At 45.0% G+C, this 17,589-nt stretch overlaps 1 protein-coding gene across 5 annotated transcripts in view; it reads left to right on the forward strand.

Moving 5' to 3' along the window:
* Positions 1 to 17,589, forward strand: part of L2HGDH (L-2-hydroxyglutarate dehydrogenase) — a 56,411-nt gene that overhangs the window by 15,256 nt on the left and 23,566 nt on the right. For 4 of the 5 annotated variants that reach the window (XM_002718232.5, XM_070053676.1, XM_070053677.1 and 1 more), the window contains 3 exons: positions 329 to 460; positions 12,339 to 12,501; positions 14,723 to 14,757. In XM_002718232.5, the coding sequence (XP_002718278.2) occupies positions 329 to 460; positions 12,339 to 12,501; positions 14,723 to 14,757 (330 nt within the window). The remainder of the gene's footprint in view (positions 1 to 328; positions 461 to 12,338; positions 12,502 to 14,722; positions 14,758 to 17,589) is intronic. The other variant, XM_070053679.1, reaches the window with a different exon arrangement.

Below are 17,589 nucleotides of genomic sequence, written 5' to 3' on the forward strand. Positions count from 1 at the left end.
ACACCCCCAGCTTAGGCCTAGCCGAGGCCCAGCCTTTGCTACCATTTGGGAAGTGAAACAACAGGTGGAAGAGTTCTGTCTCTGTCACTGTGCCTCTCAATCAATCAGTCAATCATCATTATTTTGAAAGTTCATGGAAATTAGAATTAAAAGATAAATTCCTTAATACACAATTTTTTGAAATCTGTGCATAATTTTTCATAATGCACATTTTCCATGAACTTTTGAAAACCTCATACAACATTTTATTATCTTCTGTTGGCTGTGTCTGTTGCAGCTGATGATACATTCAACTCTACCCATGTTCTCTACCATTTTTCTTTTTAAGCTTATAGTAGCCGTTGAACAAGAAGAAATTCCCAGACTTCAGGCCCTGTATGAGAGAGGCCTGCAGAATGGTGTCCAGGGCCTGAGGCTGATCCAGCAGGAAGATATAAAGAAGAAGGAGCCATATTGCAGGGTAAGCGATTCTGCAGCCTCATGCATGTGTTCAAAGGAATATTTTCACTTGAATCCTGTGCATGGAAGCTGAACCTGCGTTTGCAGGAGGTAGAAGTCATGAGAAGTCAGTTAAGTGATTCCACTGTAGAAGCAGTGACATTGTCAGACACAATAAGGCACTGCCACAAGCTCTGGTCACCTGCTTGCTCCTTTTCCTGTGCCAACATTAGCAAAAGCAAGAGGTATGGCATATTTACAAAACTCTGAGTGATGATGTGGTTGGAGCATCAGGTGTGTAGAGAGAGCCAAGAGGCGAGGCTGCAAAAGGCAGGGTCAGGCCCATACTCAGGTCCCAGAATTCATGCTGATGACTCTGAAGTTTATCCAGCAGGCATGGGGAGCTGCTTTAGCTTGTCTGAGGAAGGTAGCTGCAGTGCCTGATCTGCCTTTTGGAAAGATAAGGCTGGCCTGAGTGTGAAGTGTGGTTAGTAGAGTAGCTTGCTTGAAACACGCTTGGGGGAAATCTCATCTTTATTCATGAGACAACATGAATAATAATTTAATAGTCACTCTGCCTGTCAACTTTCACTTGGTAAGCGTTTGGAGACTATCAGTCCAGCCCTCAGTTCCACTGATACTCGGTGAATGGCTTCCACCCTATTACTGAGAACATATATTACCTAGACTGTAGTATCTGTTTAAGAGAGTGTCACCTTGAACTCCTTGCCAGGCGATGCTTATTAAAAGATTAGAGAAACACTGTTTATGGGATATAGTCTGGAGAACATGAAGACATTTCTTCTTCATCTCTCCAGACATAAATTCAAGTCTCACATCTGCTTCTTGGGTTCTTATTTGTCTTTTTTGTTAAGAGTTATTTATTAACTTGAATTGCAGAATGAGAGGAGGAGAAACACACACACACATATGCACACACACACACGCACACGCACACACGGGGTGGAGGGGGAAGAGAGAGAGAGAGAGAGAAAGAGAGAGAGAAGTTACTTCCCAAATGGCCATAACAACCAAGTGTGGGTCAGGCCAGAGCCAGGAACTACATCCTGATATCCTGCATGGGTAGCAAGGGTCCAAGTCCTTGGGCCATTTTCTGTTCCCTTCCCAGGTTCATTAGCAGGAAGTGGGATTGGAAAAGAGCAGCCAGGATTGGCACTGGTACTCTAATATGGAATGTCAGCTTTGCAAGTAGTGGCTTAACCCTCTGTACCACACACTGGCCTCAGGTTATGCTATTTCTAAACATTAGACCCCTCATTTGTAAAATGGAAGTTCTTCTGAGAATTAAATAAAATGCTACTTGTAGAAGTGGTAGATAGGGGCTGGTGCTGTGGTGTAGCGGATAAAGCCGGCACTGCAGGCAGCGGCATCCCATATGGGTACCGGTTCGAGTCCCGGCTGCTCCACTTTCAATCCAGCTCTCTACTGTGGCCTGGGAAAGCAGTGGAAGATGGCCCAGGTCCTTGGGCCCCTGCACCCATGTGGGACACCCGGAGGAAGTTCCTGGCTCCTGACTTCGGATCGGCACAGCTCCAGTCATTGCGGTCAACTGGGGAGTGAACCAGCGGACAGAAGACTTCTCTCTCTCTCTCTCTCTCTGCCTCTCCTTCTCTCTGTGTAATTGTGACTTTCAAATAAATAAATAAATCTTAAAAAAACATTAGCAATAGATAATTAAAAGAATTATAAGTCTCATAAACATTTTAAAAAAAAAGAAGTGGTAGATATTATTGTATGCTTATGTGAACAATTAAGTTCACATGGATTTACATATTTGGATATTTTTCTGTCAAATCTGTTAAGATGTTAGGGATGTTTACTTATGTATATTCTTTCCCCTTGGTTCCTATTTCCTCCTTTCCTGATGTTTTACTTTTTTTTTTTTTTTAAGACTTATTTATTTATTTATTTGAAAGGCAAGAGTTACAGAGAGTGGGGAGGGGAGGGCAGAGATCTTCCATCTGCTGGTTCACTCCCCAGGTGGCTGCAACCGCTGGAGCTGGGCCGATCCAAAGCCAGTAGCCAGAAGCTTCTTCCGGGTCTCCCACACGGGTGCAGGGGCCCAAGGACTCGGGCCATCTTCCATTGCTTTCTCAGGCAATAGCAGAGAGCTGGATCAGAAGTGGAGCTGCCAGGACATGAACCGGCGCCCATATGGAATGCCAGCACTGCAGGCAATGACTTTACCTGCCACGCCACAGTGCCGACCCCTGTTTTACTTTTTAAAAAAATTATTTATCGGAGGGGCAGAGAGGGACAGAGTGCTCCCATCTGCTGGTTCACTTCTCAAATGACTGCACTGGCTGAAACTGAGCAGCTGGAAGCTGGGAGCGGACAACTCAGTACAGATGTCCCAGATGGTGGCAGGAACCCAAATACTTGAATCATCACTTGCTGCCTCCTCAGGCCAGAGCCAAATACTGATCCCAGGTACCCCAATGTGGGATGCTGAGCATCTTAACCACCAGGCTGAATGCCTAGCCTCTTTTACTTCACTTTTTTAAAAAAGTGTTTATTTATTTTCATCTACTTTAAAGGCAGAGTGACAGAAGAAGAGAGAGAAACAGAGATGGAGAGCGATCGTCCACCCACTGGTTCACTCCCCAAATGCTCACAACAGCCAGGGCTGGGTAAGGTCGAAGCCAGGGGCCAGGAACTCCATCTGGGTCTCCCCCATAGGTGGTAGGGGTCCAAGCACTTGAGTCATTATTTACTGCCTCTCAAGATACATTAGGAGGAAGGTGGCTTGGAGCAAAGGTGCTGGGAATTGAGCCCAGTATCCAGCATGGAACACGGGCATCCCAAGGGACAGCTTAACCTGCTACACCACAATGCCTGCCCCTACTTTACTTATAATTCACTACTTTTCTATAATTCATATCAGTTCCTTTTTAGAGCAAAACAGGCTATTTAAAAAACATGGAGAGGATGGTGTTGTAGCTTAGTGGGTAATACCACTGCCTGTGATGCCAGTATCCTATTTGGATGCCAGTTCATGTCCAGGCTGCTCCACTTCCCATCTACCTCCCTGCTAATGGCCTGGGGAAAGCCATGGAGGATGGTCCACGTGGTTGGGTCCCTGTACCCACGTGGGAGACTTACATGAAGCTCTTGAGCCTGACTTCAGCCTGGGGTGGTGCAGCCCTGGCTATTGTGGGCATTTGAAGAGTGAGCCAACAGTTGGGAGATTTCTTTCTGTCTGCATCTCAAGTAAATAAAAAATAAATGAATAATTTTTTTTAAAAGAGCCATCAGGTCTCCCAGGCCCAAACATAAACCTGAAGTACTCCTCCTTTAAAAACAAACAAATAAATAAAAACACTGGAGAAAGTCCCTAATATGTTGCAAAACCAGGGATGCTCCATAGAAGAGCTGGTTGTGTAGGCTGAGGCCATTCTTCAAGGGGAAGTCTCTGTACTTTTTGCTCAGCTTTGCTGCAGTCTTAAACCTTCTTTAAAAAGTTAAGTTTATTTTTAAAAATTGAGATTGGGGCTAGCATTGTAGCATAGTGGGTAAAGCTACCCACTGTGATGCTAGCCTCCCATATGGGCACTTGTTCAAGTTCCTGCTGCTCCATTACTGATCCAGCTCTCTGCTATGGCCTAGGAAAGCAACGGAGAGTGGCCCAAGTGCCTGGGCCCCTGCCAGCCACGTGGGAGACCTGGAGGAAGCTCCTTGCTCCTGGCTTTGGACCAGCCCAACTCCAGCCATTGAGGCCATTTGGGGAGTGATCCACCAAATGGAAGATTATCTCTCTATAACTTTGCCTTTCAAATAAATAAATAAATCTTTTTAAAAATTTGAAATGAAACTCATTTCCTATCTCTTGTCTATACAGTGCTTTACAAAACGGCTGAGTGTGGCCAAAGACAAAATCGTAATAAATTTAGTTTAAAGATCTAATCGCCTTGTATTAATAATTCATGAATGGAAGGATGTCTCATCCAAATATTAGAAAAGAGTCTTTTCTGAGGTGAGCAGAGAAACTTGGCTGTCTAGGCAGAAAAGGGCTAAGGAAAGCAGAAACAGGGAACAAACAGCAGATTCATCGTTCCACAGTTATTTTTCTTTTAAGCTTAAAACAGAGAGGTCTTCCTTATCATGCTGGCTAAACTTGCCTATTGGGAGTTTTGATTGCTGCCCCTTTCTCCTGATTTCTTGGAAGGTGAGATAATCAACTAAGTTCTGGTTTGGTGACATGGGTCTTTGGCATGAGTAATTCCATTTTGGTTTGGTCTTTTGGGGCCTCATGGAGGCACTCCATCCCAAACAATGGCCTCTGATAAATTTTATCATTAAGTGCTTCCATGGCCGGCACCGTGGCTCACTAGGCTAATCCTCCGCCTTGTGGCACCGGCACACCAGGTTCTAGTCCCGGTCGGGGCGCCAGATTCTGTCCCGGTTGCCCCTCTTCCAGGCCAGCTCTCTGCTGTGGCCAGGGAGTGCAGTGGAGGATGGCCCAAGTGCTTGGGCCCTACACCCCATGGGAGACCAGGATAAGTACCTGGCTCCTGCCATCGGATCAGCGCAGTGCGCCGGCCGTGGCGGCCATTGGAGAGTGAACCAATGGCAAAGGAAGACCTTTCTCTCTGTCTCTTTCTCTCTCACTGTCCACTCTGCCTGTCAAAAAAAAAAAAAAAAAAAAAAAAAAAGTGCTTCCTGAAAGTGCACTAAATGTATTGCTATTTCATAGCTTTATGTAATTTCATGAATTTCGTTGTGAGATGAGGGTGTTAGAATCTCCCTGATATGTTCCCATCAAGTATTATCCTGGAAAATAAATCAGTTTATAACCTCCTTCAAAAATCATGTTGGAGGGGCCAGCCTTATGGCATAGTGGGTTAAGCCACTGCCTATGATACCATCATTCCATATGGATACTGGTTTGATACTGGTGGCTACGCCACTTCCAATCCAGCTCCATGCTAATATGCCTGGGAGGGCAGCAGAGGATGGCCCAAGTACTCACACATGGGAGACCTGGAAGAGGCTCCGGGCTCCTGGCATCGGCCTGGCCTAGCCCTGGCCATTGAGATCATTTGGGGAGTGAACCAATGGATGGAAGATCTAGCTCTCTCTCTTGCTCTTTCTCCTGTCTCTACCTCTCTCTGTAACTCTACCTTTCAAATAATTTTTTGTAAAGATTTATTTATTTATTTGAAAGTCAGAGTTACAGAGAGGCAGAGGCAGAGAGAGAGAGAGAGAGAGAGAGATACAGAGAGGTCTTCCATCTACTTCACTTCCCAGATGACTGCAACGGCCAGAGCTGTGCCAATCTGAAGCCAGGAGCCAGGAACTTCCTCCAGGTCTCCCACACAGGTGCAGGAACTCAGGTGCAAGTGGAGCAGCTGGGACTCAAACTGGCACCCATATGGGATGCCAGCACTGCAGGCCGTGGCTTTACTTGCTACGCCACAGCGCCGGCCCCTCAGATAAATATTTTTTAAAAAGTTATGTTGGAATGGGTGTTGTGAGGCTGCAGGTTAAGCTGCCACTTGGAATGCCCACATCCCATATAAGAGTGCCCAGGATTGAGTCTAGGTTCCCCTTCCAAAGCAGCTTGCTGCTAATGAGCTTGGGAGGCAGCAGATAATGGCCCAAGTACTTGGGTTCCTGCCGCCCACATGGAAGACCTAGATGGAGTTCTTGGCTCTTGGCTTTAGCCCTGGCTCAGCCTCAGCTATTGTAGGCATTTTGGAAATGAACCAATGGAGGAAAGATCTCTCCCTATGTCTATCTGTCTTTCTCTCTTTCATTCTGCCTTTCAAATAAATAAATGATGTTTTTTTAGAAAGACGTCAATTTTTGGCACACATTTATTTAAAAATTTTTATTTATTTTCATTTTATTTAATGACAGAGATCTTTTATCTGCTGATTCATTCCCCAAATGCCTGCTGGGGCTGGGTGAGGCTAAAGCCAGGAGATCAGGAACTCAGTCAGGGTCTCCCATGTGGGTTGCAGGAACCCAAGTATTTGAGCCATCATCTGCTTCCTCCAAGGTTACAAATTAGCAAGAAGCTGGATCAGAAGCCAAGAAGCTGTGTTTTTTTTTTTTTTAAGATTTATTTATTTTATTATTTATTTGAAAGGCAGAGTTACAGAGAGGCAGAGGCAGAGAGAGAGAGAGAGAGAGAGGTCTTCCATCTGCTGGTTCACTCCCCAGATGGCTGCAACTGCCAAAGCTGAGCTGATCTGAAGCCAGGAGCCAGGAGCTTCTTCCAGGTCTCCATGAGGGTGCAGGGGCCCAAGGGCTTGGGCCATATTCCACTGCTTTTCCAGGCCACAGCAGAGAGCTGGATCAGAAGTGGAGCAGCTGGGACATGAACCAGTGCCCATCTGTGATGCTGGTGCCACAGGCAGAGGCTTAGCCCACTACTGCACAGTGCTGGCCCCAAGAATCTGGTCTTAATCCAGATACTCTGGTATGGAATGCAGGAGCCATAAGCAGCCACTAAACTAGCTTTACCAAGTGCCCGCCCTCTACCGTGCATTTTTATTTCCTAATGAAAAACTCTTTCGTATTTTAAGATTACTATCAAAAAGAAAAATAAAAAATGAGTGAGATAGTGAGCTGCTGACCTCATTGTAGATTTGATCATGATGTAAAAATAATTTGATTGTAGAGTTTGAAAAATAGGGTTCCTGGTTTCCCAGACACTGAAATTTGGGGAATTTGGACCATTTCATCAATTATTGTCAATCATTTGTCCCCGTGAAGGGCTCTAAAGATGAAAAAATAGGAATAGGAGCCAGTGATTCTTTGAATGATGCTTAACTGTTAAAAACAAAACAGGGGGCTGGTGCCGTGGCGCAGTAGGTTAAATCCTCTGCTTGCGGCTCCAGCATCCCATTATGGGTGGAGGTTCTAGTCCCGCTGCCCCTCTTCCGATCCAGCTCTCTGCTGTGGCCTGGGAAAGCAGTAGAAGATGACCCAAGTCTTTGGGCCCCTGCACCCGCATGGGAGACCAGGAGGAAGCACCTGGCTCCTGGCTTCAGATCGGCGCAGCTCTGGCTGTTGCAGCCATCCGAGGAGTGAACCAATGGAAAGAAGACCTTTCTCTCTGTCTCCTCCTCTCGCTGTCTGTAACTCTGCCTCTCAAATAAATAAATAAAATCTTTAAAAAAAAAAAAAAAAAGGAACTCCCCACCTGTTATAAAGGTTGAGGAGGAGACTGATGGTGTTCTCCACACCTGCCGAGTGATTGTCATGACTGCTTGGAATGAGGTAGATGAGGCACGTGTGTACAGATAAGATCACTTATATGCGTGTGTTCTTGTTTCCCACAAGTGGCAAAGCTGGTTGTTCCTTTCCCAAGGTCACACAGCTCCTAAGGACCATCCTGCCCTGGAGCTGATTCAGGATTGATTTTTTTTTTCCTGTTCAATTCAACCAAAATGTTCTTGTTTACCCTGGGCCCCGACACTACAGTTAGGCACTGAATGAAATATGGCTGTCAACCCAAAGGAAGTTGTATTTTATCTGAAACCATAATTTTAAAAGAAGGAGAGGTATTTTGGCAAACTTGGGACTTTGTCTCCTACAGTGCTCTATGGAATACCACACAGTGGTTAAAAAAAATGAAGTCCAGTCATTTGCAGCAAAATGGAGAAATCTGGAAAACATACTGAGTTAAATAAGCCAGTCCCAAAGGGACAAATATATGTTCTCCTTGATCTCTGACACCTAACTGAGCACCTAAAAGGAAACCTGTAGAAGTGAAACTGACACTATGAGAAGCAATGACTTGATCAGCACTTGTCCTGACTGTGGAGGAACAGCTTACTATTTTATACTTTTAGTATTTTTCTTTTTCTACTTAATACCATTGGTTGAACTCTTTACTTAATACAGAATTATTCTTAGGTGTTTAAGTCTAATTAAGAATTGATCCCCTGTAAAAAATAAGAGTGGGAATAAGAGAGGGAGGAGATGTACAGTTCGGCACACATTCCCACGGACTTACACCTAGGGTAAAGCTAAAAATTTGCCATAGGATTCCAAATTCCATTAAGTTGCCAGGTATTAATGCCATCTTACATGTTAAAGTGATTATATTAAGTATGTTACTGATCATATAGATAGAATTAAGTGTCAAAGGGATCAAATAAATAAGGCCAAATGTCTGGTAATAAGAACAGATAGAATTTAAAAAGAGAGAATGGGCAGGAATGGGGGGAAGAAACACTATATTCCTTTTTTTTTTTTTTTTTTTTTTTTGACAGGCAGAGTTAGAGAGAGACAGAGAGAAAGGTCTTCCTTCCGTTGGTTCATCCCCCAAATGGCCGCTGTGGCCGGCACTGCGCCGATCCGAAGCCAAGATCCAGGTGCTTCCTCCTGGTCTCCCATGCAGGTGCAGGGCCCAAGCACTATGGGCCATCCTCCACTGCCTTCCCGGCCCACAGCAGAGAGCTGGACTGGAAGAGGAGCAACCAGGGACAGAATCTAGCACCCTAGCCAGGACTAGAACCCAGGGTGCCGTCACCACAGGCAGAAGATTAGCCTAGTGAGCTGCGGCGCCGGCCGGAAACACTATATTCCTGAAAGCTGTACATATGAAATTTGTATTCATTAAATAAAAACCTTAAAAAAATAAAAAGGAATATGCTGCCAAAACAAACAAACAAACAAACCTCAGAGACCACCCCTCCCTGGCAGGCTGAGTGAGTAACTTAGCACAGGGTGTATCCTGGGAGGCCTCCACGAAGCGAGGTGCTTTACGTGGTACCAGCTTGTCATCGCGAGTGCTCACACGCGCTTAGCTGAGCCTAGAGCTGGTGGGCAGTACAGTCGGATATTTCACACCAGCGCCTTGCAGGGATCCCTCCCTTCTCCCCCAGCCTCAGCACCACTGCAGGGATGGTGGGTGCAGCTCCCGTGGCTTCTGATTCTGCCAGGCCCTCTGAAAGAAGTTGTTTCATTGCACAGCTCTGAAGGGCTTCTCTTCACAGGCCCCTTTAAGAACACTGCATTCTGCCGTGAGAGGATACTAGAAGACGTTAAACTGCCTCAGTAAACTTTGACCTTGGAGGATAACTCTTATCAGCTCCATCAGAGCTTAACTGCTCCCTCTGACCTTGGCCTTTTCTTACAACTCATCTGGTCCTGCCTCCTGGCTCAGTCTCCTCCCAGCTTTCCCTGGCCAACTTGCCTGGTTCTTTTCCAGCCGCCTAATGTGCCATAGCCTCAGATTTCAAGCTCTGACTGACCTGCTGACCTGGACGGTGCACACCCAGCTCCTGGCTGACAGCCCCAGCGCTGTGTCCCCCAGCCCCCTCCTGATTTGGCTGGCTTTGTCCTGTAGGCAGCCCTGGCCCAGGGGACTCTGTCCACCTTTCCCTACCACACAGGTCTAGGTGGGGCATGCCAGCACCTCATGAGGAAGAGCGAAGCCAAGCCTAGGAAAAGGAGGGAAGGCCTGGAGAGGGAGATCGAGCATGTTTCAAAACAGACCCTCGAGTCCCTTCCCTCCGTAAGCAGGAGTGTCTCCTGTGTGTCAGGCATTGTCCTGGGCCATGCAGGCACAAGATGACCAAGAAGGGTATTGGGATTCCAAAAAACTACTGATCTAGAATGAAGTGCAGTCTGTCCCACTGTTACCATACTAGTCACACAGTCTCATGCTGGGTAAGGAAGTTTTTGTGAACTCAACTTGGACTTAGTATTATCCTGAGCTAGCTTCCACGGTTATTGTAGCCAGAATACTGTTATGGGCCAAAGTTGAGTTACAGCTACTAAACTTATGGAGTACTGGGACAGTGACCAAGTCTAATATGAAGTGTTACATGTATCACCTGTATTAAAACAGAAGGGATGATTGCCCATCCTTAACAACTGCTCTCATATTCTGCAAACAGGACTGTCAGGAAATTGATGAAGTCTTTGCCAGTGTTTCTCCCAGTCTTTGAAGAGACAACTGGGTATTTTGTGAGCCTTTATCCGTAGTGTGAGTGGCCACCTGGAGACTTTGGTCAGCATGAGTGGCAAAGTCAAAGCTTTTTTTTTTTTAAAGATTCATATTTATTTATTTGAAAGGCAGAGTTCCAGAGAGGGGAGAGACCTCTCTGTTTCTCGAGAGAGAGAGAGAATCTTCCATCTGCTGGGTCATTCCCCAAATGGCCACAACAGCTGGAGTTGGGCCAATCCGAAGCCAGGAACCAGGAGCTACTTCTGGGTCTCCCACACAAGTGTTAAGTGCCTCTGCTTCTCTGTAACACTGCCTTTCAAAAAGATAAATAAATCTTTAGAAACAGACAAACAAAAAAATCTTTTCACTTAAAAAAAAGCTTTTAAGGGCTAAGCAGGTTGTTCGGGGAGGGGCAGGGTGATGAAATATTTAAAATAATAGTATAAGAGATATTGTTATAAAACTGCAACAGCGACAGTGCTGTGCCGGCCGGGTGAGAGGATGGCAGAGGTTACCGTTTTACCAGCCTCTATATGTGAGTGGTCTGCTTAGGAAAACTTGTTTGGGAGAATTGATGTACTTGTACAATGTAAGGCAGCAGGAAATTGTGTTATTACCAACGATCACCAAAATGTAGTCAGCGTATAGTCTATAAAATTATGCTCTTGTATTTCTCTTCAGAATTAGAAAAGGCCAATTTCACATTCAAAATTTAGTCTAAAAAACTAAACATGAGTTTTTAGATTATTCATCATAGAGTCTGGGTATGTCTTTTTTTTAAAAAAGATTTACTTTATTTATTTGAAAGAGTTACAGAGAGAGATAGAGAGAGAGAGGTAGAGATAGAGAGAGAAAGAGGTCTTCAGTACTCTGGTTCACTCCCCAGATGAATGCAAAGGCCAGAACTTCGCCGATCCACAGCCAAGAGCCAGGAGCTTCTTCTGGATCTCCCACATGGGTGCAGGGACCCAAGCACTCGGGCTATCCTCTGCTACTTTCCCATGTGCATTAGCAGGGAGCTGGATCAGAAGTGAAGCAGCTGGGACTTGAACCAGTGTCCATATGGGATGCTGGTGCTGCAGGCCAGGGTTTTAACCCACTGCACCATAGCAGCAGCCCCTGGACATGTCTAAAATGGCAAAAGCAAAAGCAGGTTACAGCATTGCTCTGCAAACATTGAGGATAGCTAGAACAACTCACCTGAGTTCCCCCCACCCCCATAAGTATTTGGTATGCTGCTGGGAAAATCTCAGTAGAGCTTATTTAAAACCTAATTGCTTGGTTAAGTAGAATTCAACTCGGAATCAGTTATGATTCTGATCAGAATCAGATACGGAGAGGGAAGACTAGGACTGAAAACACTCAGTGTGACACCAAGAAGTGCCTCCACATCCCATATCAGAGTGCCTGGGTTCCAGTCTGGCTCCACTTCCAAACCCAGCTTCTTGTTTATGTGCACCTGGGACACAGCAGGTGGTGACTGAAGTACCTGGCTCTGTGCCACCCGTGTGGGAGATCTGGATTTTGTTTGAGGTTCCTGGCTTCAGACTGATCCGACCCCAGCTGGTATAGGCATTTGGGGGAGTGAACCAGCAAATGAATGACCTCTCTCTGTCTCTGTTTCCCTGCCTTTAAAATACAATTTAAAGCAATAAATACAAATTTTAAAAAGAGAGATCACCTTACTGAAGTTGCTTCTCTAAAGGAAAAACTGGTCTTTGGTAGGAATTTTCTGGAGTGGGCAGTATCATTTCTCGAATCTGTCACTCACATTATATATATGCCCAGTGTCACATTTAGACACTTAAAGAGCTAACTTTTGTGTTATTTTTTTCTTAAACAGTATCAGATTTTTCCCAGGCATAGAGAATGTATGTTATCTATCAAAATAAACAAAAGGATTCAGCGAAAAATGGAATTTTGAGCAAACCTCATGGATTCTTGTCCTGACTTTGTTGTAATTCTGTTCCAGGGTCTAATGGCTGTAGATTGTCCATACACTGGCATTGTGGACTATCGGCAGGTTGCTTTGTCCTTTGCCCAGGATTTCCAACAAGCGGGTGGTTCTATCTTAACCAATTTTGAAGTAAATGATATTGAAATGGCTAAAGAAAGCCCTTCGAGAAGTAAAGATGGTAAGCATTCTTATCTTTTCTACTGAATACTTGTAGTGACTTTTTAAAAACCTTGGGGTCACTTTTTCTGGATTGGTGCTAATGGAAAGGTCACCAGGAGCTAGGCTGGAGGTCTCAGAGGCAGGCGCACAAGGGATAGTGTGCGGTTGGGTGTTGGACAGCCAGGGCTCCTCAAAGGTCCCCAAACACTTCTTTGCCCTGCAGGTTAGAGTCAGAATTGCTTGTTCAAAATGAAATTTTGATATCACCAATACTTCTTGAATCAAACCAAACTTACTGTCTGGGGAGAACTTAGGAGAAATTGGGAGAATTGATGTACTCGTACAATATAAGGCAACAGGAAATTGTGTTATTACCAATGATCACCAAAATGTAGTCAGTGTATAGTCCATAAAATTATGCTCTTGTATTTCTCTTCAGAATTAGAAAAGGCCGGCCGGCGCCACGGCTCACTAGGCTAATCCTCCGCCTTGTGGCACCGGCACACCGGGTTCTAGTCCCGGTCGGGGCGCCGGATTCTGTCCCGGTTGCCCCTATTCCAGGCCAGCTCTCTGCTGTGGCCAGGGAGTGCAGTGGAGGATGGCCCAAGTGCTTGGGCCCTGCACCCGCATGGGAGACCAGGAGAAGCACCTGGCTCCTGCCATCGGATCAGCGCGGTGCACCGGCTGCGTCGCGCCGACCGCGGCGGCCATTGGAGGGTGAAACCAGCGGCAAAGGAAGCCCTTTCTCTCTGTCTCTCTCTCTCTCACTGTCCACTCTGCCTGTAAAAAAAAAAAGAATTAGAAAAGGCCAATTTCATATTCAAAATTTAGTCTAAAAAATAAACTATACATGAGTTTTAGATTATTCATTTATAGAGTCTGGGTATGTCTTTTTTAAAAAAGATTTTTTATTTATTTGAAAGAGTTACAGAGAGAAGGAGGGAGGGAGAAGGCCTAGGAATAATAAACCTTTTTAAAAATGTTTATTTTATTCTATTTATTATTTTTTATATTATTTATATGAAAGACAGAGTGACAGAGACAGACAGATAGACAGAAAGAGATCTACCATCCACTGGTTCACTCCCCAAATGACTGCAATAAGTAGAGCTGTGCCAGGCTTATGCCAGGAGCCTAGAACTCCATCTGGGTCTCGTGGGTGGCAGGGCTCTAAGTGCTTGGGCCATCATCTGCTGCTTTCCCAGGTGTATTAGTAGGGAGCTGGATCAGAAGTGGAGCAGCCAGGACTTGAGCTGGAGCTCCAATAAGGAATGCTGGTATCCCAGGTCAGCTGAGCCTGCTGTGCCACAGCACTGGTCCTGGAATAAAACTTTGGATGATTCTTGGGCACACCCATGTTTCAGAAAGGCATCCCGTGTTCATAACACGATTCAGCCATTCTGAACACCCCCACTCCTGTTTTACACAGCACTTAGAGTTTATTTTGTTTTGAGGGTGTGAATATTTTTTTTAAATCAGATGAAAGGTTTGAAAGGCTTCTATTTGCTACTGGGAAATCTGAAGGAGAAAAAAAAGTAGTGCCATGTTCTTTCTTCCTAGGCAGGTTTTAAAGACGATCGAGGCCGTTCTCCTCGGCCTTGTAAATTTTAAGAAGATGAACCAATTGTGAAGTAATTAAGGCTGTTGTCTATAGGCAGCATAATGAATCTAATTTACAGTAGAGGTAGATGTAATCTTATTTGCTGTGCATATACACTAAAAGACTGAGATCCCATGTATCCGAGTGGAAATTAATCTGATAGACAGTTGGTTTAATATTGGAAGTTTTTGGGTGGTGATAACCTTGCTTCTCTCAGCAACAGAGAACCTGCAAGGAATCAGGTCAGCAACACTTGGACGACACAACTTCTTCTGTAATAACTGTAGCTTGTGGGAAAATACCTACTGATTTATCATGATCCGTTGTATACATGATTTCTAGGACTGTCATTCAAGGAAAAGTTGGCACTGTGTTGGAGCTCAGATGGGGAACGGTTTATAAGCACAGATTAAACAAATTAAAATAGAATGAGCTAAAAAACATGCCAGAATTTTCAAGACTGTCAAATGTGGACTAGTTTAGTCTTATTACTTGGTAAAACACTTCAGAATGAAAAGTAGGTTGCAAGTGTGGTTATGATAGAAGAAATTCATTTACATTTGTTACTAATATAATATTTCCAATAATATTGATCTTCTTTTGCTAAAAATAAGTCTTTTACAAATTCTTTTTTTTTCAGGGATGAAATATCCAATTGTTATAAAGAATACAAAGGTAAAATTCCTTAAGCCAAACTACTTTCTGTTTTTTCCCTTCCCCTTTAGTAAAAAGTTGAATTAATCCAAAGTGTTGTCTTTAAAATATATATATATTTATTTATTTAAAAAAAGAGAGACAGGCACAGACACACTGTTCCTAATTCATTCTCCAAATGCCTGTAACAGCCAGGGCTGGGCTAGGCTAGGCTAGGCTGAAGCCAGGAGCCTTGAACTTAGTCTAGGTCTCCTACATGGGTGGTAGGAACACAAGTACCTGGGCCATCAGCTGCTCTCTTCCAAGGTGCACATTAGCCAGAAGCTGGAACTGAAAACAGAGCTGAGACTCAACCCCAGGCTTTCTGATACGGGTTTCAGTCATCCCAAGAGATGTCTTAACCATTGTTCCAAAAGCCCACCTCACACGGTGCTGTATTTTAAGCCATTGAATGAAATTGGTCTAATGTAACAGTAACCCCAAGAGAAATTCTTTTAGAGATATTTAACAACTTTTATTCTAAGAAGAGTTTTGGCTTTGGAATGTCTTCATAAAATGGCACACACAGAAAAGCATAATAAACACTTGGAATGGTTACTCTTAAGGCAAAACTGAGAGGTATTTTATTGCTCTGCTTCCCGGTCTGGGTTAACTTACTTACTAACGAGAAAACTTTGAGGGGGTGTGCAGATTGTGCAGAGGGAGATGAGCTGCTTTTCTTCTTTCTCACACAGTGTCAAACAAGAATCACAGAAAGACAGAGAAGCGTGGATTGCCTTGTCTATGGCAGCGTCAGGGTCCAGTTCCGGGAGCAGAGTCATTCCTGAGTATTCTAGGATTCCTGGTGGGAATCAGGCCTCATGCAGTTGTGAAAGGATCTGGGTAAGCAGAGATCCGGATGGGACTCTGCATCCCAGATGGTACCTCCACGTGTCCAGCTGCTGGGTGTGAGGGTTGATGGGCTGCAAAAGGGAACCCTCTCAGAGCTCTGAGGGTGCTCTTGCCTCTGGGTCTGCACCCAGGCAGCAAACTGGGGCAGGTCTTAAGGATCAGTAGTTGGAAAACAGAGTTGGAAAGAGATCTGGGGTTCACTGGGCCGTGGCAGTGGGTGTCAGCCTGTTTCTACATTGGACCACACTGGATGGGGATGACCTTTAAACAATAGTGACCACTGCTTTCCTTCTGCCTGCCACATCTTAGGCAGTGCCTGACTCGGTGTACTTCAAGATGGAACTATACGGAGGAGCGAGTTGTCAAGCATCGTTCCAGCTTAACCCAGTTGACACAGTACAGACCCACCCCTTGTTACCCAGGCATTCATATGCACGCTTCACTGCCATAGTTAGCTTCAGAATAAAGACAGTAGTAAAACTGTGCTTCCACCCAACAGGGTGTAACTAGCCCTCAGGGAAGTTCACTCTATCCATCTTTGGGTGGTGTGCATTCTTTTCTAGCTGAGCCGTACTCCTCCTGTGAGATCCTGGAACTTTAGTACTGCAGTACAAGGTTAGCCTCTGTTTATGCATCTTGTGTTAGATTAGTAGTTCTCACCTGGAGGCGATTTTGCTCCCCAGGAGACATTTTTGCTTGACACAGCTTGGGGAGATAGAGGGGGAGGGGGAGAGGGAGAGGGAGAGGAACAGTGTTCTAGCATCTGGTGGGTAAAGGCCAAGGTTGCTGCTCAACATCCTTCAGTGTGGGAAACAGACCTCTAAAACCCAGATGTGTCCAGCCCCAAATGCTAGTGGTATTGATGGGGAGAAACCTTCTGTCTGATAATGGGGGGATGGCAGGGAGGGCTGTCCTACTCTTCCCAAGCTGCCATACAGAATGCCACCAAAACTGAGTGACCTGAACAACAGAAATCTCTCTTTCCTTCTTTTCCCCCAGTCCCGTATGCTGGAAGTCAAGGTCAGGGTGCTGTCTGCCGGGGCCTCTCTAACTGGCTTGTAAATGGCCGTCTTCTTACCAAGTCCTCCCACGTCCTCTTCTCTGTGCGTATGCAGAGTGATCTTGAGTGTCTTTTCCTCTGTGTGTAAGGACCCCAGTCCCATTAGATTAGGGGCCTCCCTTATGACCTCCTGTAGCCTTAGTTACCTCCCTAACAGTCATGTCTCCAACTCATTTTAGGAAGTCAGGCTTCAGTGTGTGGATTTGAGGGAACACAATTCAGTCCTTAACAATGGGACACAGAAAGAATGGAATAATCTATAGACAGAGACATTTTACTTCAAAGTAAATAAAAGATCCTCATAACTACAATATTCTGTAATTAGTCATAAGGTCACAGCTGATAGATAATTTCCTTCTTCCACTACCCATTCCTTGTTTTCCTTCCGTTTGGCAAGTATCTCAGCTGGTCATGGTTCCCAGTCTGGTAGAGTAACCCAGATTTTCATTCCTGAAGTATGTGTGCCATTAGCTGTCCTGCCTATTTAAGGTTGTGGTAATTCCTGGTAACTCTTAAAACAGTACATAGAATAGAGCTGCCCCTGGAGTGTATTCCAGAAGTACTCCTTTATCATCTCAAGCTCTCTGTGTAGTAGCAACTGTGTTTCCCCTTAAGAGCCAGGACAAATTTCCCATTCAACCCAGCAATTCCCTCTGCCTTTTGATTCACTGGCCTAAGAAGCCTGGAGTGGCCAAGTATGCCAGTATCAACTTCCAGTTTAATGGAACCATTGCTGATTCTCCAATGAAAGTGTTTTCCCATAGGGAACTAAGACCTACACATCATCAGAGCACCAAGGTATAGGGAGTGAAAGCAAAAACCTTGCTCATGTGTCCCTGGGGTAATAGTGAGGAGCTACTCCCATTCTTACCTCTTAATTTCCAGTCATGTGATTCCTGGCT

Source organism: Oryctolagus cuniculus, chromosome 12 (genome assembly GCF_964237555.1).
Source record: "Oryctolagus cuniculus chromosome 12, mOryCun1.1, whole genome shotgun sequence".
NCBI classification, from domain to species: Eukaryota; Metazoa; Chordata; class Mammalia; order Lagomorpha; family Leporidae; genus Oryctolagus; species Oryctolagus cuniculus.